Source organism: Scatophagus argus, chromosome 3 (assembly GCF_020382885.2).
Source record: "Scatophagus argus isolate fScaArg1 chromosome 3, fScaArg1.pri, whole genome shotgun sequence".
In the NCBI taxonomy this organism is placed as follows: domain Eukaryota; kingdom Metazoa; phylum Chordata; class Actinopteri; family Scatophagidae; genus Scatophagus; species Scatophagus argus.
In genome coordinates, this window is record NC_058495.1 from 15,128,148 (window position 1) to 15,150,860 (window position 22,713).

General features: G+C 44.8%; 2 protein-coding genes across 4 annotated transcripts in view; one reads left to right on the forward strand and one right to left on the reverse strand.

Moving 5' to 3' along the window:
* The window catches only part of LOC124056509 (low-density lipoprotein receptor-related protein 1-like), an 81,625-nt gene that overhangs the window by 4,588 nt on the left and 54,324 nt on the right, over window positions 1-22,713 (reverse strand). The window contains exons 30-82 of one of the 2 annotated variants that reach the window (XM_046384006.1): window positions 22,527-22,701; window positions 20,662-20,756; window positions 20,421-20,570; window positions 20,156-20,296; window positions 19,796-19,921; window positions 19,557-19,688; window positions 19,246-19,380; window positions 18,772-18,901; window positions 18,510-18,636; window positions 18,264-18,415; window positions 18,016-18,140; window positions 17,469-17,843; window positions 13,413-13,602; window positions 13,104-13,308; window positions 12,743-12,935; window positions 11,751-11,876; window positions 11,267-11,395; window positions 11,049-11,168; window positions 10,852-10,965; window positions 10,597-10,746; window positions 10,189-10,311; window positions 9,967-10,083; window positions 9,572-9,700; window positions 9,326-9,448; window positions 9,057-9,197; window positions 8,539-8,726; window positions 8,264-8,447; window positions 8,097-8,182; window positions 7,896-8,015; window positions 7,580-7,767; window positions 7,190-7,395; window positions 6,909-7,097; window positions 6,669-6,817; window positions 6,483-6,576; window positions 6,282-6,398; window positions 6,076-6,195; window positions 5,317-5,439; window positions 4,844-4,969; window positions 4,642-4,758; window positions 3,866-3,972; window positions 3,629-3,761; window positions 3,396-3,518; window positions 3,170-3,292; window positions 2,876-3,013; window positions 2,647-2,784; window positions 2,430-2,549; window positions 2,062-2,327; window positions 1,774-1,955; window positions 1,577-1,683; window positions 1,285-1,404; window positions 937-1,113; window positions 685-825; window positions 423-596 (exon numbers count right to left, since the gene is read on the reverse strand). In XM_046384006.1, the coding sequence (XP_046239962.1) occupies window positions 423-596; window positions 685-825; window positions 937-1,113; window positions 1,285-1,404; window positions 1,577-1,683; window positions 1,774-1,955; window positions 2,062-2,327; window positions 2,430-2,549; window positions 2,647-2,784; window positions 2,876-3,013; window positions 3,170-3,292; window positions 3,396-3,518; window positions 3,629-3,761; window positions 3,866-3,972; window positions 4,642-4,758; window positions 4,844-4,969; window positions 5,317-5,439; window positions 6,076-6,195; window positions 6,282-6,398; window positions 6,483-6,576; window positions 6,669-6,817; window positions 6,909-7,097; window positions 7,190-7,395; window positions 7,580-7,767; window positions 7,896-8,015; window positions 8,097-8,182; window positions 8,264-8,447; window positions 8,539-8,726; window positions 9,057-9,197; window positions 9,326-9,448; window positions 9,572-9,700; window positions 9,967-10,083; window positions 10,189-10,311; window positions 10,597-10,746; window positions 10,852-10,965; window positions 11,049-11,168; window positions 11,267-11,395; window positions 11,751-11,876; window positions 12,743-12,935; window positions 13,104-13,308; window positions 13,413-13,602; window positions 17,469-17,843; window positions 18,016-18,140; window positions 18,264-18,415; window positions 18,510-18,636; window positions 18,772-18,901; window positions 19,246-19,380; window positions 19,557-19,688; window positions 19,796-19,921; window positions 20,156-20,296; window positions 20,421-20,570; window positions 20,662-20,756; window positions 22,527-22,701 (7,779 nt within the window). Of the gene's footprint in view, window positions 1-422; window positions 597-684; window positions 826-936; window positions 1,114-1,284; window positions 1,405-1,576; window positions 1,684-1,773; window positions 1,956-2,061; window positions 2,328-2,429; window positions 2,550-2,646; window positions 2,785-2,875; window positions 3,017-3,169; window positions 3,293-3,395; window positions 3,519-3,628; window positions 3,762-3,865; window positions 3,973-4,641; window positions 4,759-4,843; window positions 4,970-5,316; window positions 5,440-6,075; window positions 6,196-6,281; window positions 6,399-6,482; window positions 6,577-6,668; window positions 6,818-6,908; window positions 7,098-7,189; window positions 7,396-7,579; window positions 7,768-7,895; window positions 8,016-8,096; window positions 8,183-8,263; window positions 8,448-8,538; window positions 8,727-9,056; window positions 9,198-9,325; window positions 9,449-9,571; window positions 9,701-9,966; window positions 10,084-10,188; window positions 10,312-10,596; window positions 10,747-10,851; window positions 10,966-11,048; window positions 11,169-11,266; window positions 11,396-11,750; window positions 11,877-12,742; window positions 12,936-13,103; window positions 13,309-13,412; window positions 13,603-17,468; window positions 17,844-18,015; window positions 18,141-18,263; window positions 18,416-18,509; window positions 18,637-18,771; window positions 18,902-19,245; window positions 19,381-19,556; window positions 19,689-19,795; window positions 19,922-20,155; window positions 20,297-20,420; window positions 20,571-20,661; window positions 20,757-22,526; window positions 22,702-22,713 lie in introns of both variants that reach the window. The other variant, XM_046384005.1, reaches the window with a different exon arrangement.
* LOC124056512 (delta-type opioid receptor) lies at window positions 15,072-17,375 on the forward strand. 2 transcript variants are annotated; one of them, XM_046384010.1, is made up of 2 exons: window positions 15,072-15,367; window positions 15,680-17,375. In XM_046384010.1, exon 2 carries the CDS (start codon window positions 15,703-15,705, stop codon window positions 16,747-16,749), a length of 1,047 nt encoding a protein of 348 aa, XP_046239966.1. In that variant the 5' UTR covers window positions 15,072-15,367; window positions 15,680-15,702; the 3' UTR covers window positions 16,750-17,375. The 2 variants fall into 2 exon arrangements, with proteins under 2 accessions (XP_046239966.1, XP_046239965.1); XM_046384009.1 differs by having other exon boundaries at window positions 15,677-17,373.

The following is a 22,713-nucleotide window of genomic DNA, read 5'->3' on the forward strand; positions in this document are numbered from 1 at the left end:
CAAACGTGAGCGGATAAATAGGTGTGTCAGTTTTACAGTTTTTTTGAAACTATTTTTACTGCTACTACTAATGCTAATGCTAATGCTAATGATAATGCTACTACTACTACTACTACTACTACTACTAATAATAATAATAATGATGACAATGTTGGGAAAGGGTCTATTTTTTGTATTTTTGTTGCTTAGATGTAAAAGTATTTTCGGTATATAACCTAACCAACCTGCAACTGAAAAGAGACCAGAATTATTTAAAAGAAAGTTTTGGACACAAAGCCCAATCTCCTGGGCCAAAACCTTTATGGAATTGCTGGCAACCTTCTGCCAGACAGTCCTGAAGGCTACATTCTCTAATTACCACAGCAAAGCTGGTCCCTAATTAAACAAAATGCCCAAACTATCTTGCAATATCTATATTCTACCTGTAGGGGAGGGTGTGCATGTGCCTCCGTTCTTGCAGTAGTCCCTGCACTGGTCAATCTCACATCGGTCTCCTCCATAATTTGGCTGGCAGCGACATTTGGGCTGTTTGTGGGCATTCAGGAAACAGCTGCCACCATTCATACACTGGACCAAGCAGGGGCCACTGGGAGGAGCTGTAGATGAAGGAGTTTTTTGAGTCACATGGAATAGTTAACAGTTTCTGTGTGTGATCTGTATGTGTGGCAGCATGTGTTTACTCACAGACAGGAGACAGCGTGGGAGTGGGCAGCTCCACACAAGTGCCGTTGTCCAGTGTGCGTCCATTGGGACAAGTGCAGACTGGCCCACTGGGGCTCAGCAGACACAGCCATTCACATTTCTTCCTGTCACAGGGATTAGTCACTGACAAAATACAAGAGAGAATTAAGAATTAGGAAACATAACTACCTGCTTTAGTCCGCTAAGCTTACGTGTTTTTGTTTTAGTGAGAGTTTTGTTTCTTTTTCTACTCACTCTCAGGTTGCTTGTAGCGGTGGTACAAAACTATATCTGTGGCGTGGTTCATTCCAGTTGTCAAGTTCTCAATGGGACCTTTGCCAAACTTATTCACCCGGAAGACGTAGTTGTTGATGTATGTGACGCCATATACGTAGTCCTCAAAGACATCGATGCTGAAGGGATGATGGAGTTCTGCGTAGAAACAGAGAGGACGCGTTACAGAAACTGTAGCATGCATGCTAGAAATACACATTCTTGCATTGTGCGTGCACATACTAAGCCAGCGAGATCTGGATAATAAAGACTGATTATTAGTAAGGATTACAACTCAAGCTGCGCCATTCTGAGTATGTGCCACTCAACTGTTCTTAATGCTGTTTACAGCCACAACTGCATCACTGCCATTCAACCTCACACTGCAGATCAGGGAGAGTTTAGCATCGGCCCAGTACAGACGTTCGTTGAAGTAGTCCACGGCTAGACCTACAAGGAGGGAGAGGGAGAGGGGAAGAGGAAGAGAGAGAGAGAGAGAGAGAGAGAGAGAGAGAGAGAGAGAGAGAGAGAAACAAAGAGCAGTATTAAAAAAGGTTGTCTTGAATTTAGTACAGAAGGAATGATTAAGGAGAAGTGTTTATGTATGTGTGATTGATTTTACCAGTTGGCCACTGGATGTTTTCCTCCACCAGTGTCTCTCTCATGGTTCCGTCCATAGCAGCTGTTTCAATCTTGGGGTGGTTTCCCCAGTCTGCCCAGTACATTTTCCTAATGAAGTAAATGTAAAAGTAACATTTATCACTGCTGTCATCACAATAAAAATCTCAACGTCTATTCTTGTGATTTTCTGTGACTCACCCTCTCTGGGGGTCGACCACAATAGCGTAAGGTTCATCAATCATGCCAGAGATGAGAGTTTTGCGGTGGCGTCCTCCATTTATCTGAGCCACCTCAATAACATCTCTACCAGAATCAGTCCAGTACAAGTTCCCAGCCACCCAGTCCACGGCAATGCCACGTGGCATCTTCAGATCAGGGATCTGAACACAGAAATAAAGAAAAATTAGTAGTCAGACTAAAAATTGGACATGTCTTGTTTGTGTTTACATCACATTCATAAGTACGAGCACACATATGCCAACTGACCTCCACATTTGTGACCCTGGAGTCACTTTGCCGTCGGTTGCGATTGCTATTGGGCGAGGAGGGGGAAGAAGGCAAATCGTAGGAAGAAATGCGCCCTGTGTGCCAGTTTGTCCAGTAAATGCGGTTCGTCTTGACATGCAGGTCCATGGCGTCGATGCGCACATTTGCATCACCCTGGAAGATCTGCTCATAGCGCCAGTTTGGTATGGAAGGGTCCAGACTTCGGATCTCATTGTCATCAGCGATGTAGAGCACTTGTCTCACAGCTGGAGATGCAAATAAATTATTGCAATAATGCCAAGATGTAAAAAATATGTAGAAATAGTCTTAGAAAGCTAACAACTGTCACTTATAGTGGAGGTTCTCACCATCAGCTTTGCAGGTCTCATTGATTCTGGTGAAGTACTTGTGGCAGCTGCACTTGTAGGACCCCTTAGTGTTGTCGCAGATGTGGGAACAAACTCCAAACTGTCTACACTCGTTCTTATCTATTCAACACCCCAAGTCACACGCTTTTCAGTCTAGAGCAGATTTTAACCACAACATAAAATGTGCAAAATGGAGCGAGGGCAGAGAAAACTGTACCTTCGCATCTGTTTCGTCCATTGGACTGGAAGCCGGGTTTGCAGGAGCAGAAAGAGTCAGTGCCATTCACCACACAATGAGCTTCATCACCATCTCCACACACTGTCCTGTTACTGCGGCAGTCATTCAGCACCGTGTCTGCAAGCACAAACAACGAGTAGCCTACATTGATCCTGATGACCATGCAGAAGACTTACTGCCAAGACAACCATAGTGCGACACAACACACCTTTCTTATTGCAGTTGATTTCATCAGAACCATAGTCCTCGCAGTCGTTGAAGTAGTTGCAGCGAAGGACAGAGCTGATGCAACGGCCAGTGGAGCACTGGAACTCATCCTTTTGACAAGTTGGTGTGGAAGGAGGCACTTCTGGAGGAGCACAGCAGTCACAGAGAGGTCACTACGCTGATTATCACATGCAAAAGTCATCCAACGATGATTGTGATCACATTGTACTGCAGTCTCGATAAAATTCTTTTTTGAATTGATAATGTGGCTTTACAGCAAGCTGGTAAAACTCACGGCAGTTGAGTTCATCACTGTTGTCCCCACAGTTGTTGACACCATCACAGCGTTTTGATAATGGAAGGCACACACGATCATTCAGACAGCGAAACTGCCTTGTGGGTGGACACTGGAATTTAACTAAGGGACAGAAGGAGAGAAACTTTAAGGAGGAAAGAGTACCATATTCAAGCAGATTTTGTTAAAGAATACTCTTCATCATGTGAAATGCAGAGATTCTCACCACACTCTTCTGGATTCTCGTCTGAGTTGTCACCACAGTCGTCCTCACCGTCACACTTCCAGCCCAGCGGTTTGCAAAGAGTGTTGTTGCACTGGAACTCATCCAGAGGGCAGTGTCTACCCACTGAAATGCAATGTTGAGAGAGCAGGAAAGTGGAATGAACGATACATAAGCTGCTAAATGCATTCATGTCTTGCACATTACACGGTTGGCTATACATGTGTGTTTCCTACCACCACTGTCACATTTCTCCTCATCGCTGCCATCCACACAGTCAGCGTCAGCATCGCAGCGCCAGCGGATCGGGATGCAGTGGCCATTTTTACACTGGAACTGATCGCTGTCACACTTCACATCACAGCCATTCTGGACCAAAACAAGGGAAGGAAGGAATTACTTTTTGTTAGTTTGCCTGGTATGTCAAGTTCCAAAGCAGAATGTTCAAGAAGGAGGAAATGGTTGGGTGCTACCTCGTCTGAACCATCAGCACAATCGTGGTCCCCATCGCACTTCCAACGCCCGGCAATGCATCGGCCGTTTGTGCAGGCAAACTCGCTCTCTGAACACTGTCGAGGCACTGAGGACAGAGACAAGACAGCTTAGGACGATAGTGGAGCAGCTGAGCACAGGCAAGGAGCAAGGCAAAGCATAAGGGAAGAAAAGAGAAAGGTGGGAACAGAGCAGACTGCAAAAAGAAGACGGGGTGCTCTGCTGAGAGGCCAGACATACATGAATAAAAATAAAGCTCATAATTCATATCACAGGATTGACTCATCGGGCACAGAGGTGGGGATGGTACAACATTCTGTACTGTATGTAGTGGAGAAGCTAGTGGGATTGTAAAGTTGAAAAGGAAAGGAAAGGGCAACAACAACAACAACAAAAACACTGAGGACACACAGAGGACTGGTTAGCTGGGGGTTGTGGATGGTTGAGCTGAAATTGTGAAAACACCTACCTCTGGCTCACATCAACAGGTCAGTGTGAAATGCAAAATAGACATGAGATGATGTGAGATGTGCAAATGGACACATAACTAATCAACACAAAAGGAAATCAAAGTCTTGACCATGCGTGCAGTTGAGTAGTAAATATAACAGACAAACAGGCAGTGAGAGGACTTACCACAGACCCATCGCATCTGAACAGTCTGCTTACAGTAGAGCTCATATTACGTTATGAATTGTTGTTATCATACAGACAACGAGCTGTGGACGCGGCTGCAGAAAAGATAGCGGGAACCTACCGCACTTGTCTTCATCTGAGTTGTCCCCGCAGTCATTGTCGTAGTCACACTGCCAGCGGCCAGGCACACAGCGGTTGTTCTTACAGCGGAACTGGTACGGCTCACACGTCCGCTCATCTGACCAGAGAACAGACACAGTGACTACAAGTGCGGCCCTGCCACTGACTTCCATTTTAATGTCCATCTGACATCCGTCCCTTACCGCACTCTTCCTTGGGTTCGTCTGAAGCATCTCCGCAGTCGTCCTCTCCATCGCACTTCCAGCGTGCCGGGATGCAGCGCCCAGAGTCCTTACAGCGGAACTCATCCACACCACATGTCATTTGAGCTGCAATGGAGAGGATTTAGATTAATATACACATGAACACTGGGCATGGGATTATTAACAGATAACGAACAGATGATATTGTTGTTATTAAAGTGGTAAAATTAATTTCAATAACGGTCAAATGAATCCTGAATAAGCTAAATCACTGAACACAAACAATCTCCTGAAGTTCAGCTGTGGTTGTATCATTTTAAGTCTACTTGTTTAAAGTCCAACTCAACATTCTCCAGTCAGTATAATCAGCCAGGCCCCATTAGAAAACCACATTCAGAGAAGACTTTTTCCTTTTTCTTTCTTTCTTTCTTGAGAGGGGGTGTTTTGTGCTGCTGTGATGAGCTGTATCTTACTGCAGTTGGCAGGCTCATCAGATCCGTCCACACAGTCGTTGTCCCTGTCACACACCCACACCCGTGGGATGCAGCGCTTGGTGATGGCACACTGGAACTGGTTGGGGGCACATGTGACTTCCGCTGTATAGGAGAAAGACAGACACTCCGCTAAATACAGAAAAAGTTGCTGCATGATCACAACTTTCCCAAACCGAAATGACTAGATTATTCTAAAGTTCTCCCAGCGGCCTCTAGGGACTGCAATATTCATTACATAACAACAAGATGATTTTACTCTTCTTATTATTCTTGCATTAAAAGGTACTAAAATGTAAATTCTGACCTCGGGACAGCCCGACAAAACAGTTCATGTAATCACCCTCAGTGGAGGATGAATGTGTTCAGCAAATGTCATTGCAATTACATTATGTAACATCATTTGGCCTTAAGGCATTGCTTAAGGAAAGGTCAAAATGGACAGAAATCCTCTTGGGAGTGGGAAAGTGTTCAGCAGTATCCTGCTTGCTCATTAGATTATGAGATACAGTAGGTGGAAATGGAAACTGAGGCTTATAGAAAGCGATATAAGGAAAGCCAAGGGGTTACTACAAACGGTAGGGTCCATCTGGTGAAGATAAAATTTAGTCATCTTAAAATTTAGAGATGTCTCGCTCTGGACCAAAGGGTTGTTCAGATAAATGAACATACTGCAAGTGTAGGGCAAAAGCTGAACAATATCAGAGTGCCTAAGGTATCTAGAAGGACAGTTAGACTCACGACAGTCTTTCTCATCCTCTCCTTCTCCACAGTTGTCTTGTCCATTGCAACGGAAGATGCCAGGGATGCAGCGACTTGGGTGGGTACATTTAAACTGACTTGGCAGGCACACGTGGATGTCTGTAAACAAGAAGAGCAGGTACCAAAAAATATGAGTTACAGCTACACGTAAGAAAAATATTTGAATTCACTAAGTATGTGTGTACCGCAGTTGGCCTCATCAGAGTTGTCTTGGCAGTCATTGTCTCCATCACAAATGTAGGCTGGGTTGGTGCAGATGCCTGTACCACACTGGAACTGGCCTGGTCTGCACTTGAACTCAGCTACAGTGACAGAACAGAACAGAACACATTATTAACCAGAGCAAATAAAACTATGGCATGTTAGTACAATTTGTCATCACTCACGGCAGTCTGCAGGCTCATCTGAGCGGTCCCCACAGTCATCCTCAGTGTCACACTTCCACCAAAATGGAATACACTTGTCATTTTTGCAAACAAACTGAAGGGAAGGAAGAGAAACGTATGATATTTTTTTGATTTAATGACATGTGACAAGAAAATACCCAAAACAAGAGCCTCTAGCCAGCTCACCTGACTTGCAGTGCAGTTGGACAAACACTGTTTGCCGTCTGCTGCGAGATAGAAGTTAGTGGGGCAGGCACACTTGTAGCCCCCCCCAGGCGAGAGCAGACAGAGGTTACTGCAGCCTCCATTGTTGATTTGGCATGGGTGGTCGGCCACTGAAGAACAAGGAAATGTACATGAGCAGAATTAAGGGCAGACACATAAAGGTTTACGAGTGGTTGTGAGCGACGAGTGACTGGACTTTACCTTCAGGCTGGCGGTACGGGTGGTAAATGTGGATGTCCATTGGTCTGTGTAAGGTGCTGATCAGCACGGTCTTGTTGGTTCCCAGTGTTTTATGAGCTCTGTTGATTGACTTTGTCTCCCAGTCTGTCCAGTAAATGTATTCCTCAAACAGAGTCATAGCAAAGATGTGGGGGATGTCCTTAACCAGAACTACAAGGACACAGGCACAAAGACGAATAAATTAGCAACAACTACTGGAAAAGTTTGAGAAGACACTGCATTTCAGTTTATGTCTGAGGTACTTGTGTGTCTGTTGGATCCATCCAAGCTGGCAAACGCAATGTAGTCCTCTCGAGCATCAGCCCAATATATGCGATCATTGACGAAGTCCAATGTCAGGCCATTGGGCCAAGTGATCTTATCCTCCACAATGGCACTCCTGTTGGTGCCATCCATTCCGATCCTCCCTATGTGTGGGCTGTCACCCCAGTCTGACCAGTATAAGTACCTATTAGGGATGTGCTGTATTAGTTAGGTTTACCGTTCACAACAAATCAGAATTCAACAACCACTCGCTACCAGATATCTTTTGATTAACTGAAGCAAAATCACAAAAAGTAAAAAGTCATTTACTGCTTGTAACTGACAACTGAATAGGCACGGTCGTCAAAGTTGTGTAGCGTCACTCTTACCCATAGCGTACATCCACAGCCACAGCACGAGGCTCCCTCAGGCCGCTGTTCACCAGAACTGTCCGGTAGGCTCCGTTCAGCTTTGACACCTCGATGGTATCCCGTCCCTTATCACACCAGTACAGGTTTCCTCCAACCCAGTCGACAGCAAGGCCGTCTGGGTTGCTGAGCGATGTGCGATGGAGGACCTAACAAATGAGCAAAGAGTTTATACCTTCTAAATCTGTTCCTCACAGCGAAGTTAACTATTTTTCACAGCACATACAAATGAATCATTATTCGTGTTGGTTTTATGGTAAGATGCTTCCACACTGACCTGAACATCGCTGCCGTTGATGTGCATACGTCGGATCATGCTGCCCTGGGTGGTCACATCTGTCCAGTAAATCATCTGCTGACGGTAGTCAAAGTCCAGAGCCACTGCATTGTTCAAGCCCTGTCAAAGAGAGAGAGAGCTGCATTAGTCTGCAGGATTTCTGAGCACTTCAAAAGGACAAACTTTATCTGCAGGTCTCACCTGTTTGAGCAGTGTATAGTTGGAACCGTCTAAATTGAGCTTTCTCAGATAGTAGCGGTTGGCAAAGATCAGGAAGGGTTCCTCATCTGCAGGGAGGTAGATGTCATATGTGAGTGGATTTACAGTAAACACTTCCTGAACGTTATTAATCCTGTCACGTTTCTTACCAGAGGTGGATTTGCATATGGTGGGGTTTTCAGGGCTAAGCTGGTAGCCGTCCACACACAGACAGTGGAAGCTGCCATGCGTGTTGATGCAACGCTGCGTGCAGGGATAGGTGGTTGTGCACTCATCTATGTCGACACACGTCTTCCCATCATCTTTCAGACGGAAGCCGGGGTGGCATCTGCACTGCGAGGAGGCAAAGCACAGAGCAGGTAAAGCAATCGCGCATGCCGCAATTTTTACACATTACTGAGAGTTTCAAGGTGTGTTCACTTACCTTGAAGCCTATTTTGAGGTCTTCACAGAGCTGGGAACATCCACTCAGTTTGCTGTTGAGGCACTCGTTAATGAAACAGTTCAGCTCGTCTGAACCGTCTCCACAGTCGTCCTTATGGTCACAGAGCAATGTCTCATTGACACAGTTTCCATTGTTACAGGCATACGCAGTGTCGTTGCATTTTTTCTCTGTTCCAAGCAAGAAAGAAATGAAAAGAAAATGTCAAACGGGGGAGTTGATATCATTAATCATCATCAATCTTGGAGAAATAATTTCAGCTGCAATGGTTGAGGGCGCTTTCCTAAAAGTAACGAGTATTATTGTCATATTCACTTTCATGTACTACATGACATTTGTAACCATACTTATTCTCTGTGTTTACTTTCTGCTTGTGCTTTGTCTTGGTTACATTTTTCTTTTTTACATCAACATGCTCAACAAGACTACAGATGAAAATTACACACGTGACTTAATCTAAGTTAAAAAGTGGAGTGGAGTGGAGGCTGAGGGTTTCTAACCTGGCCCAGTGCAGCGTGGGTTCTTGGGGGCTTCGTCTGACTGGTCATGGCAGTCAAAGTCTCCATCACACTCCCATGAACTCTGGATGAGGCAGCGTCCGTTGGCACAGCGGAACTCATTGGGTCCACACGTCGGATATTCTGCAGGAAGACACGGCACAATGGTAAAGGAGAGCATGGAAATAAAGCATGAGCAAGGAGGAGAAGAGCACTTTTTTTTTCTTTTTTTCTTTTTTAAATTGCACCATCAGTAATAATGGGTCACTCACCACACTCCTGGGACTCGTCTGAGCCATCGCTGCAGTCGTTGTCATGGTCACACACAAAGTGCTTGGGGATACACTGTCGGTTCTGGCACATGAACTCGTTGCTGCTGCACGTGTTGTTGAACACTGAGGCATAAAAAAACATGTGATGAGTGAAGTAACTTTTAAACAGGTTCAGGGACAGTATGGATTTATATCTTTCTTTGTCTCTGTGGCTTATTAAAACGCTGTTACAATGCGTGCGCTCACCACAGCCAGCTTTCACGCTCTCATCAGCCCCGTCAGGACAGTCTTTGTCTCCATCACATTTCCACCACTGAGGAATACACATATGTGATCCAGGACACTGGAAGGCCTCTGGACTGCAAGTTTTGGTCTCTGTGACAGAAATAAGGTCATTAGAGAAGATTTTGATGCTGTTCTTTACCCTGAGTGCTTGTGAATATGCTGTAAACAGATAATTCTATTTAATGAATGTTTGTTTGTTTGTTTAAAGTGATCAAATCAGCAGCTAAAGTATCCCAATATCCACAAAGGAGGGGCTTCTGCTGAATTTGAGAATGTCACATTTGTTTGTTTTCCCCACAGAATCTACTGCTGTTTAAATACTTTTGGCGCTAAATCTGTTAGCACCAATCACTCACTGCACTTGCTGTCCTCATCGCTGCTGTCACCACAGTCGTCGGCTCCGTCACACACCCAGCGTTTGGGAATGCAGCGGTGGTTTGTACACTCGAACTGAGATGGTGTGCAGAACTTATCTGAAGGTCCACAGAAAAAATGTGTGAAGTGCAAAAGGCATGTACCAAAACAAAGTAATGGTCTGCAGCACTCAAGTCTGTTTTAGTTCTGGTATGTAAACTTACCACAGTGAGCCTCGTCTGCACCATTCTCACAGTCATTCTCCTTATCACAAGTCCAGCTCATGGGTATACAACGTCCACTAGGACAGGCAAAGAAGGGCGTAGGACATTTTGTTTTCCCACTCCCTAGCAGAACAACAGAAAAGTTAAAGAAGGAACCATTAAGGAGTTAGTTAAGACAGCATGAAGACAGAAATAGAAAATTGAATTTAGACTGCAGCAGAGACTTTCCTTCCAAAATACAATTTAATGGATGAAAAGACTCCTTGTTTTCATTTTTGTTCCATTTGGAATAATCTAAATTGGACTCTTATCCATCTGTGAAAGAACAATTTGACTTTTTCCTTGAATACTGCATGTAGATTTAGCTGTGGGAAAAAAAAATGTGCATGTTGGAGGATGATAAAATACCTGGGCAATTTCTTTCATCTGAGAAGTCTCCACAGTCATTAGCTCCATCACACTGCCACGAAGGGGCAAAGCAGAGTGTGGTGAACTCGCACTTCTGAAATGTCACTCCCTTCACTCCCAGATGGAAGTAACTGGAACAGTCCGTGGCAGCTTAACAAAGAGAGCGGCACTATTTTATACCACAGCCTGGGAGAAAGTCTTACCCTTTCCATTTACATTTGGCTATTCTGGCTGAGCCTGCTCATTTTAACTTACTGCAGTTCATCTCATCACTGGCATCCTCGCAGTCCACCTTCTGGTTACACTTGCTGGAGTTGGAGATACAGCCTCCGTCTCGGCATTGAAACTGATCGGCCGAGCAAAGTGTGGCTGACAAACACAAAAGCACAAGTATGAAAATGTCGTACGACAGCAGGCAGGAAAAGCTTGTTTAATCAGAGGACTCGACTCACTGTTACAGAAGACTTCATCTGAATTGTCTCCACAGTCGTCCTGTCCGTTGCACCAGGAGCTATGCCCCACACAGCGGCCATTCACGCACCGTCTGTAGCCCTTCTTACACACACGGTTGGCTGAGAACCAGACAGGAAATGATGAGGACTCCTATTACAAATGTCAACAAGGAGAATGTGGCTGAAACTGTTTTGACAGAGACAAAGGTTCCACTCACCACAGTAGGACTGTTTCTCATCAGACTTGTCCTTGCAGTGGGCTGTGCCATCACAAGTCAGTGTGTAGTTGATACAGTCTCCATTCCCACACTCAAACTCATCAATGTTGTTGCAAGTAGTGTTGAGGGCTGTGAGACAAAGAAAGAACCAGAATGACCGCCTTGCAGTTGCATGCGTCAGAACACCAAGTCCAGTGGCAGTTCACATCATGTCAGTCACACACAGTGTGCAAGATTTTTAATCGATTTTCATTCAAATCCACCCAAAACCTTATCTCAGTCTTTGCTTGTATCTTTATTGCATTATGGTCTGCATACAAAAGATGTTCTGCACACCAGGAACTGCAGATTTATTAAAAAATATTTCATGAAAATATCTCAATAATATAGCACCCAGAAGATAACTTTTGTAATCTTTACTTTGTCCGGACCCTAAACTTTCTAAGCCAAATTTTTGTTTTGATAGTTCTCTTTCTTGTTTTACCTGTGCAGGTGTTGTCCTCCAAAAGTTTCCTATCACCACGGCAACTGCAGTTGACCCTTCCCTCAGAGGTCAGCAAGCACAGGTCCTGACATCCTCCATTATTAAACCGACACGGGGAGAACTCACCTGTGCAGAGAGGAGGAAAGTTAGGGAAGGTTACACACAAAAACGTGCATCCACAGCAGCAGGCAAACATCCTTGCAGCAGAAACGCCTACATGAACACAGCAATGGCTCTGCTTCTGCTGAATGCATAATTCAATGTGACTCAATCTAAATGGGATTTGCAGCTATTACCACAGGCTCTCTCGGCTTATATGGTCACCGTGGGTGCTGGAGCGCGAGAGAGTTTACTGAACGAGAAGCCTTGAGGGAGAAGATGGCTGACGATATGGCAGAGAAAAAAAATAGTTGGAGAAAGAGGTGGAAAAATATGAATAAAAGTGAAGAACAGCAATTCAGTAGGCAGTGTGTGTGTGCGTGTGTGTGTGCGTGTGTGTTACAGAACAGTGTTGAGAGTGTGAACGGCAGGTGGGTCTTAATGTTTTCAGAGCAACAGTAATCTGAAATGAAATGAAGTTTAAGATATTACCTCGCAAATGGCTGATCAACTTATCATAAATGTGAGAGAATTTGCTACAGATTTGAAATAGTTTAAACCTTTCACATCAAAAATAAAATTGTTACTATTATGGACCTTTCGTTGGAACCAGTGAGATGAATTTGACGTAGCAGGTATTTATTTGGATTGCTGGAAGCAATAGGTAGCTAAAGCTATAAGCTAAAACAAAGGCGCCATCTTGGTATATTTATATTTTATTCTCCATTGAATGGTTTCTCAGTTTTTTTCTGAAAACCTTTTAAATCACAATATACATTCACACACATAGGAAACTGACCTGTGATTCAGGTTTTTATGCATATCACCATACATTCTGTACACACACCAACTCACACAAACAGATGGGTCCCTCAGTCTGCATTAAAACTCACAGCTGTTGGTGTCGTTGGCCACAGCGATGATGCCCATAGGCTGCTGAGGTATGTCAGCGCGCAGCACCTTCATGTCTCCTCCTGTGAATTTGTCAGCCCGAAGCACAGCCCTCCTCACCCAGTCTGTCCAGAAGATGTAGTCCCCGTACACAGCTAGGCCAAATGGATGCACCGGTTCATTCTTCAACACCACCTGCAGGGGGAAGCACAACCTCAGTAACAATCTCAAACATTCAGGAAAGTCAGTTCTTGCAACAATCTGACGCCTGTTGTTAGGACACCCCTTAATAAGATCATACTAAATGCAGTACAAATATTTTGATTAAGCAGCATGATGTATGTCTGTGTATATGTCACTCACGTAGCGCCGAGTGCCATCGTACTCGCAGCGCTCTATCTTGTCCAGTGTGGCGTCAGAGAAATAAAGTTTTTCAGCACGGTGGTCTATGGCCAGGCCGTTAGGGGTTCGGATGTCACTGCCAATGATAACAAGGACATTGGCGCCAGCCAGCGTGGCTCGCATGATACTGGGAGACTGCTCATTCCAGTTGGTCCAAAACATGAGGCTGCCGGGGAAAGAACACAGTTCAGAAATGTTGTGACATATTTCAGGAATAAATTTGAATGCAAAGAAGCATGATTTGAATTAATGTAATGTATGAGTTCTAACCCCTGACACTCGTCAAGGACAAAGGCTCTGGGGTGGTCATCTCCCGACATGGTGACCACAGTGTGCCTGTCAACAGCGCCCCAGCGGCTCTGATCCACCGTGTGGCGGGTGATGGTTGAGGTAGTGTAGCTGGTCCAGTACAGCATATCCCAGCCCCTGTGGTATGCCAAGCCCTCCACAGAGCCGACATCTGTAAAAGGATGAAGGAACAGAGAGTAAGAGTGAAAAAGAGAAAACTAAAACAAGAGAGAGACATTAAACCAAAACGAGTGGCTTGAAAAGAAACACGTCAATCCCAGCGCTCTGTTAAAAGGCCAAGTGTGGACTGTATGGCAGCAGCTCCGTGCTGGCAGGCTGCTGTGTGGCAGCAAAGAGTCAGGGCTGAGGACATTACAGTTTGGTATTAATGACCAAAGAACACAGTGTGATTCAAGGCTTTCATCCAACAAATAGCTCACTGAAAAGGTCATAGTAACTGTTGCCGGCAAGCGTATTACTTTCCATTGCAGTGCCTCATCAACAGATGAGAAATAAAAAGTAATTTTTTTCTCCTCTGCAGCATTGAAATGAATAAGAGGTTGTGAGCTCCTCACTCCTCGCACAGCAGCCAGAGGACAGAAAGGAGTCAGCCAAAATGGAGGAACACAAAGTTCAGAAGCGGGAGATAGAGAGCAGCTGCTCTGCTGGTGAGAAACAGTTCAAACGCACACCAACACACACACATATGGTGTACTTCAGGAAGACCAAATTTGAAAAGAACCACGCACGGGACCACTCCAAATACCAAATAACTGGTAATAGTTGTCTTCTTGCCATTGTCATTGCAAGGGAACAGTCAGATGTAATGAAAACAACGGCCTTTTCCAGGGCAGCATATGATCTCAGTCTATCTATTAGCTCGGGCCAGGGGATCAGTGAGGTTCACCACCAGGTGGGACACTTAACAGTACACCTCAACATCTCCAGTGCAATGCCACAGACATGAATCAACATTTGTCTGGCTCATGATAGGCGCCTGTGAGTGCAAGTGGAGAACTGAGCAGAGGTACGCAACACAAAAAACAACTCCTCTCTGCTTCTCATACTCATAAATCAATACCTTAAAATCAATGAGGAGCGACATGAAATCCATACCAGCCTATTTCCTCTTTCTTTAGTGCTGTTAATGAATTGTAAATCTCAAGCCCGCAGCAATTTCTGCTCAAGTTCTTGCTTTTCAGTTCTGTTCATCTTCATGTTGCTGGCCTAAGCCTATCTGGGTTTCTGTACATTTTCACTTGTTGTTAAGAATAACACAAATGAACTGAATTTATAGCTCTCTTCAACTGGTTATACTGATACTGATAGGATTTTATTGCAGTTATCTGCAGAGGCTGTGATAGCAGTTAAGCGTTTGCTACCAGACTGGCAGTCAATAATTACCCTGATTTTCTGAAGGCAAACACTATTTCACTCTGTCTCTCTCTCTGTATTTTCTATATATGTATGTGCAGGGACAACACTTGTATGGATGTACAGATCCTTTCAGAAAATTAACATAAACACTGGACCCTGGGAAAAACTGTGTTTGGCCTCATTAGGCCCTCCCACAGATAGCAGGCCAGCCCATCTCTGCTCTATGATAATCAGTCCAGAGTTCACCTGCCATTTACTCGGTTTCACGTCCACTGACAGACGAGCGATTTGACTCCCTTTTCCTCCAGTGCAAGAATTGTGTTTCTCCGGCGATCTGTTGCTTAAAGGCTGTAGTGAGGCTGATTGTGGATTGCTGAGCGTGGGCATGATTGAGATGTCATGTGGAGTAGTGCTCTGAGGTGACAGGAAATCATACAATCAGCGGCATTTAGCTCTCAACAGCCGGGTTCTCTTAGATGCCGCACATGAAAACCCCAGCAGCTAAGAAATCGGGAATGTCTTGACTTCAGTGGAGGGACCTGGTGTTCAGCCAATCAGAGGTGGGTTGATTGCGAGGAATGGAATGGCTTGATTCATATGCAGCACAATGGTTGAATGTATTTCAAAGGACAATTTAAGGAGAAGAAGGGAATATAAATGGAATGTGTTTGTTCATGTATTTCACATCTAGTGTTTTATTGGCAAGCTTTAGCCTTAGCCTTAGAGTAATGACCGGAAATCTGCGTGATGTTATTTCTGAGAAAACTGCCTTTGACCCATAGCGTGGGTAATCATTCCTACATTTATTATCAGTGGTTTTATGACATGAGCATACTTGACTAAACCAAAAGCCAACTGTGTTTTAACAGCAGCAGCATGACTGGAAGACATCTTCATGACTGAAGACAGGATGCCACTGTGGAACTCTACAAGTTCAGAAGATCTGCTGGGGAACAGCAGTGACACCAGGCTGGATACCGTGGAGGAGGTCTTAGTCCCGGTATTAGATGCATTGATTCTGCTGTTAGGAGTTAGTGGGCAAACTATGGTGATGGTGATCCTGTGTGGGAGGCGGAGAAGGGGAGTGGGACACATTGGACAGTCTCCTCATAGCTCAATGACAGGCACAGGAACGGACATCCTCCTGCTGGCTCTGAGTGCTGCAGACCTGCTTTTGCTGTCCATACTCCCCTTCCACACAGCTGCTATAGCTATGGAGTACTGGCCATTTGGGGACTTCATGTGTCGTCTGGTGGGCTTCTTGGGATCAGCATGCTCCTCGGCGAGTGTGTTCACGCTGGCCACACTGGCTGTGTCTCGATATCTGACTGTGGTACAGCCTACCACAGCCTACAACCACCTCTCCCCTCGCCGGGTGTCTATAGTTGCTGCACTCCTCTGGGTCCCGGCGTGTGGCCTGGCTGCTCCTCAGCTTGTCATTCGCTCTGTGGGGACCCCGCACAGAACCCCTGACGGCCTGGCTTGCTTTGCTTTCCTTTCGCATCGAGACCAGATAATCTACGGATTGTTTCATTTCTTTGTGGCCTTTTTGCTTCCACTGGTCACCATTGCAGTGGCATATGGCAGAATTTACATATTCCTGTGGAGGAGTCGACATGCTGGCAGGGCCCCCCAAGTAGAGCGCTACCAGAACAAAGTGACCCAGACTTCGGCCATGCTGGTGCTGGCCTTTACCCTGTGTTGGCTGCCTTCCTACAGCCTGACACTGACCTTAATGGTGGATAAAAGCTCAGGGGCCACGGGTGTCTCACCACGCTATGGAGCCTTTAGTGTGATTGCACGCTTCATGGCGACATCCTCTACAGTGATGAACCCTATCCTCTATGTACTTATGTCTCAAAAGTTCAGGCAAGACTTGTTGATGCTGTTCAAGAAAGGAGACCAGAGAGCCAGCGTGACTGTGGCTATGGCTGCTGCCTGACAGTGTAAGTAGCAACACCCACTTCTATGTGACTGAACACCTGACACATTGAGTCAAGACTACCGGGAACCACAATAAAACAATTACAAGATGAACTGCTTTGCTGACTCCTGCTGACTCCTTTGAAAAAAAATGATACAACCATAACCCTCATAAGGAAATTCTACTTAACCATGAAAAACAACAGAACTCGCAAAAGCAAAATTCAACATCTTTGCTTTTTAACAACATTCACTGGTAGTCTGGATATTGTACAAGAAGATCAAACCGACTTGGGAGGTGCTGCTCTAGAGGGACTGTGGGACAAACATTCCTGAATCATTCATTCCTTGTAAAAACTGTTTAAAGTAAAAGACAGTCTGGTAAAACATTAACACTGTACCTGTGTTTTTGTGTGTGAGATAAGGTGAATGAAAGCCTGTGGGCCTGTTTATGTTCATGTTCACTCTCAGCAGAGATAAAAAAAGGTATTTTTCCTTTTGTTTCTAGTTTGGATACAACTTCAGAATAAAAGCTTCTTGGCTGTGTTCAGATCACTCCAGCTGTTTTCTTCTCCAGACTGATTTTTAATGCGGGGTGCCATGTTTACAACTGCAGTTCTTTGATACTCACTAAAAAGGGGGAGTAACCCAAAATGACTCTTCACTAATGAAAGACTCAATATCAAGTATATGGGTTTAAATAAAGGTTTAGACAAACTTTAGATGTGGGATACTCACTCTCTACCACAGTCTTGCGGTCCGATCCGTCATCGCTGATCTGCTGGATGTTCCCGAAGTGGATGTCACTGAAGAAGATACGGTTAGCTCCCTTTCCACCACCTCCTCTGTAATCAAAAGTGAGCGCAATGACGTTCTTCATGTGCTCAGGGTCCTCGAACGGTTTAATGGGCGCGTTCAGGTTGTTTTCATCTGACAGGTGGACACTCTTCAGTATGGTGCGTTCTGAGTAGAGCAGGTAGCCGTCATAGTCACGGCAGCTGCAGCCGTCTTCAGCCAGCATGCCATGGGCACAGGCGCACGTACGCTGTCCATTGCCACGGTAAAGACAAAGCTGCTGGCACCCGCCATTGTTGTCCTTGCACACGTTTGTTCCTGCGCACAGACATGAAATCCATTTAAAAATCTGTTCAAAAATTTACTGGAACTGATTAAAAACAACTGTAAAGTGACATTTAGCTAACTATTGGTTTCCTAGAAATACAAATTCTGTAAACAATCATCAGCAGACATTTTACAATTTTTAATTCAACACCCCTGTCCTTACCTTGTTGTCTGGCCCTGTTAAAAACCTTGATGTCTTTGAGCTGCACTCCAATACCCGTCCTCAGGGACACAGAGTCTGTGGCGTTGTCTTTACTGCCTCTCTTTATGGAGCCGTTAGCATGTGTCCTTTTTCAAAGCAGAGAGACAAAAAATAATTAAACAGAAGCTGGAGCGTGCAGATGAGACAAACATTACAAATATATAATATAAAAGTGAAGACAACTAAGATTGGGAAGGGGGGAATCTAACCTGTCACTCCAATAGATGTAGCTTTCAAACACAGACACAGAGAACATGTCCATATTATTGTTGGCCAGCACAACTTCCCTGTTCTCTCCAGTCTCCAGGTTGATACGCTCAATCTTGTCTGTCCTGGCATCACACCAATACAGCAGACTCTCCTACATGCACAGACAGACAGAAATGGTTGAGATCACGTTGTGCCTGCACTTTAACATGGTGATATAAGAGTAAGAATGGTCTGTTATACTGCACCTCATAGTCAATGGAGATGCCATTGGGCCAGCTGATACTGACATTGACCAGAATGGCCCTCTGAGAGCCATCCAGACGGGACCGCTCAATACGTGGGTACTGGCCCCACTCAGTCCAGAACAGATAGCTGCAAACACACACGCACACACACACACACACACGTATAAAGCAAAGGATAGAGATAAGGCAATCAATAATGAGAGGGATTATAGCAGCAGAAGCTAAAGGCAGCTACAGTAAAACCAGTGCAGTGTCCTCTCACCCTTTCTCAGGGTGGACAGTGATGGCACGAGGCTTGTCAAGGCCCTGAGAGATCACCACGTAGCGGAAAGAGCCGTTCAGTCTGGCCACCTCAATCACATCAAAGCCTTGATCGGTCCAGTAGATGTTTCCTGTGTAGGACCAATGAGAAACAATGATGCTCTGGCAGATCCCGAGCATGTGCTCCATGTGCCTCATTTTTTTTTTGACAACTAAAGTAACATTAATTGACCTAAGAAATAAATCAGATGTCTCTTTGATTCTTCTCTTCAGTGTTTGTTCTTGGTGTATCTCCTTCCTGTTTTCTCACTTAGTACAATAGGCTACCCTACTGTCGGGATTCTTCCTGTCTACTGTGTGGTAGCACAAAGATGATAGATTTACTTACAGAAAAAGAAAAACACGGTTTATCAGTGTGCATGACTGATACTGCTTGAATTCCACAAGTTTGTTTTTCACATATCTGAGGTCTCACCTGCTATCCAGTCTACAGCAATGCCCTCCACCCTGCCAATGCCATTAGTGACCACATCCTCCCTCCATGTCTGGTCTCTCTTGGCCCTGCTAATGGTGCTCAGGCCCATATCCACCCAGTAGATAGTGTCGTTGTCTGTGAAAATTAGTAAAACTGTTAGGATTGTTTCCGACATACTTATACACTAATGTGTACTAAATGCAGAGGTAAAGTGAGTTGTCATTACAACTACACCAAATTAAAAAACTATCTTCATGCTGGGATAATTCTTCCTTGTCCAGCAAAATAACATATGTTGTAAAGAGCCTTACCAGCATGGAAATCTATGCCCACGGCAAGCGATGTGCCTGATACCGGTACCAAGGCATCAGACTTGTCTGATGGGTCCAAAGGAATACCACGTATGCCTTCATGCACAGAGTACAGCAGGAAAGAGCCAACACCTGCAGAAAACACATAACACATTGCATCACGCATTTATCTTTTCATCATTACTTGAATCCAAATGTGGCTAAATCAGGAACGCATTTTGTGTATGAATGTGTCATACCCTCACAAGACTGTTGTCCTGTGCGTAGGCTGTATCCAGCAGTGCACATGCAGGCTCTGGTAGTCGGAGAGGTGGGGAGACACAGCTGGGAACAGTCTCCATTGTTATTACTGCAGAGATTGGTGCCTGGGAACACGAAAGCATGAAAACAAATACACCAAACAAATCAAAGAGGAGTTACAGGGACACAAACAGATGTGCTCTGGCATGGATAAACAGGCTAGACGCAGCAAGCAAAGCAGAACTTTGATGAGACAAGGACATATTTTCCTCTCGTTATTTTTTCTAATCTTTTGTTAAGCAATTTCACCAAAACAAACATTTCGTAGGGTAAGAAAAAGTTGGCAGTTGGCCTTGCACCTTTCTGCACAGTTTCATTGTAGATCTTCATGTGCATCATGGGGGACGTGCTGTTTCTCAGGACTTTCCAACTGCCACCGTCCTTCTTGTCACAGGTTCCTATCTGGTCGGTGCCCTGGTCCGCCCACCACAACTTATCTCCTGAAGGACACAAAGGCAACAAGATGTTCAACACTGTCCTGTAGAACCAGAGCAGAACACTGGAAGGACCCTCAGAAGCAACTAAGAGCAACATTTAAAGATGTACACGCTCATGGAAACCTACCCATGATGGCCAGAGCTGTAGCCTTGGTCAGCTTTCCCTTCACCCCTTCAAGCACTTCCAGTCCAGAGCCGTCCAGCTTACAGCGGCTGATAGTGCTGTTCCCTGAGCTGATCCAGTACAGCTGCTCGGTGTCAAAGTCAATGGAGAGACCTGAAAAACACAGATTTTGACACCAGGGTATAATGACCTGCCCTGCCACTAGCGTTTGCAGCCACACAAAGAGGTACAGTACGTGACCCACCGACAGGGCCTTTCTGGTTGGTGAAGAGAACGCTGCGGTTGCTGCCGTCTGTGTTGGCCATGTTGATGGTGTCCCCATCTGTCCAGTAGAGTTTCCTGAAGAAGGCAGGCACATGATAATTTTGCCACGCTGACCAATCTTTGGCAATAGAGCACCTAATATTACTCAAGCCTCTCAACACAAACTTCACTGCTCAGTGTATGGCAAAGTTGGGGGGCTTATTGACAAAAAGGCATCATAAATGTCCTGTCACATTTACGAAATCCACCCACAAATAAACCTTAAAACTAGACGTGGGTAATTTCGTAATCTTTGATATTTCATGTACACAGTAATCTCAGCAGGAATGTATTTGGGTATTAAAGGCCATACAAACTTGACTGAATTGCAAACAGCTCTCCAGCCACAGTCTTTCATTGCTCTTGGAGATTTTAAAGCTTTATCATGTGATGTTTTTACAACACTTAGTAATTGTTTTCAGAATTATTTTCTTGGATGGTTGTTGGCCGTTTGCCTTCAGTTTTGTTTACATGTGACCATGGCTTGTATGCTGGTTTTGCGGTTGCAAGTAACATGTTACCAGAGACTGGTTACATTAATAAGTAACAACAGCATCTGCTCCATAAATCATTCCAAACTTTAATAGGAATGTTTTTTTCTTTTTTCAAAGAAAACAATATGCTGTTTTCAATTTAGGTCCAATCAAGTTCAACAGATGCTGAAAACGATGTCTGACTGGCTTGCACATGATCACTGACACCCTCATTCTCAGGAGAGTGCTCCTCAAACTGGCCAAAGTCCTCTGTGAAGACTTGTGGAGTAAACAGGACAATGTGAATATGTGTCACTGTGTTTAGACTGCCTGTAGTCTATGTTTAAAAGGTATCTATCTTCTGCCCCCATCACCCATTTCCTGTTAAAACCTACCACATTCACCACACCCTTCATCTGTTTGTTAACATGCCTTTAAATAAGGTTTCTAGTGCATTTATACGCCCACAGTCTCATACTTTTACACACACACACGCACAAATTTTTTGTCCCTCCCCGACTTTCTTTGCCCCCATATTCTGGGCAGTGTGTTTGTGTGCCAGAGAGAGGAGACAGCCCCAGCATATGGATCCAGCATCTGCTTCTCATTTTCCCCCATGACAACAATGCTCAGATCGGAAACATTCCTCCACTAAAAAGTAGGCTAAGACTTTGGAAGAGACGAAGGATTACGCAAAAAAAAAAAACACAAGGAGGCAGAGGCACTTTTTAAGAAAATATCCTTTCTTCATCCACCTCAAATACTCAAAAGCACACATGCTCCTGCAGGACTAAACTAAATATATAAATACAGATGGTCTGTCTCTGCTCTGCTGGTTAGAGGAAAGGTTCTGTTTGGGGGAGCTCAGGGGGAATGAGGTTTCAAGAGGGGAAAATGGACATTTGCTAAGCAAGGCAAGAGAGGACGGGATGTAAGATAAACACTGGAACAGAAATAGCGACAGAAAGCGACAGAGACACTGGCTGTAAATAATTCATAGATAGTCTATCTGAGTGCAGAAGCTATCTTTCAAAACAGAAATGGAGCGAGGGGGAGGAAGAGAGCGACAGAGCGAGAACGATGACATGCGGGGAGAAAAATTGGAACAACTTCCCAAGTGAAGAAACAGCCAGAGGTCAGCGACCGCCTATACCAAACTATTCTGCCTGTCATCACTGACTGCAATCAGTGGAGCCTGACAGCCAGACACTGTCCGAGTGTGTGGCTGTGTGTGAGTGTGTGCGTGTGGTTTTTTTTGCAGGTTAAAGGTGAAACTAGGAGGGTTTCTGAGAGAAATCTCTGGAAGCTTCATTTGTGTGTGTGGATGACCAACCCCATTATTGGATGCAGCACCAGACAGTGTGGTTTGTCCAGTCCTTGGATCACAGCATTTTTGAAGGATCCATCAAGTCTGGCAACATTAATCTGTTTCTTGTTGGCATCATAACTGGTCCAGAACAGGTTTCTGGATACCCAGTCCACTGCAAGGCCATGAGCATTGGGTAGATCTGAAGAAAGGA

Bases quoted from the DNA above. Each gene is read 5' to 3' on its own strand.
- LOC124056512 (XM_046384010.1), top strand. From the start codon at position 15,703: ATGACTGAAGACAGGATGCCACTGTGGAACTCTACAAGTTCAGAAGAT.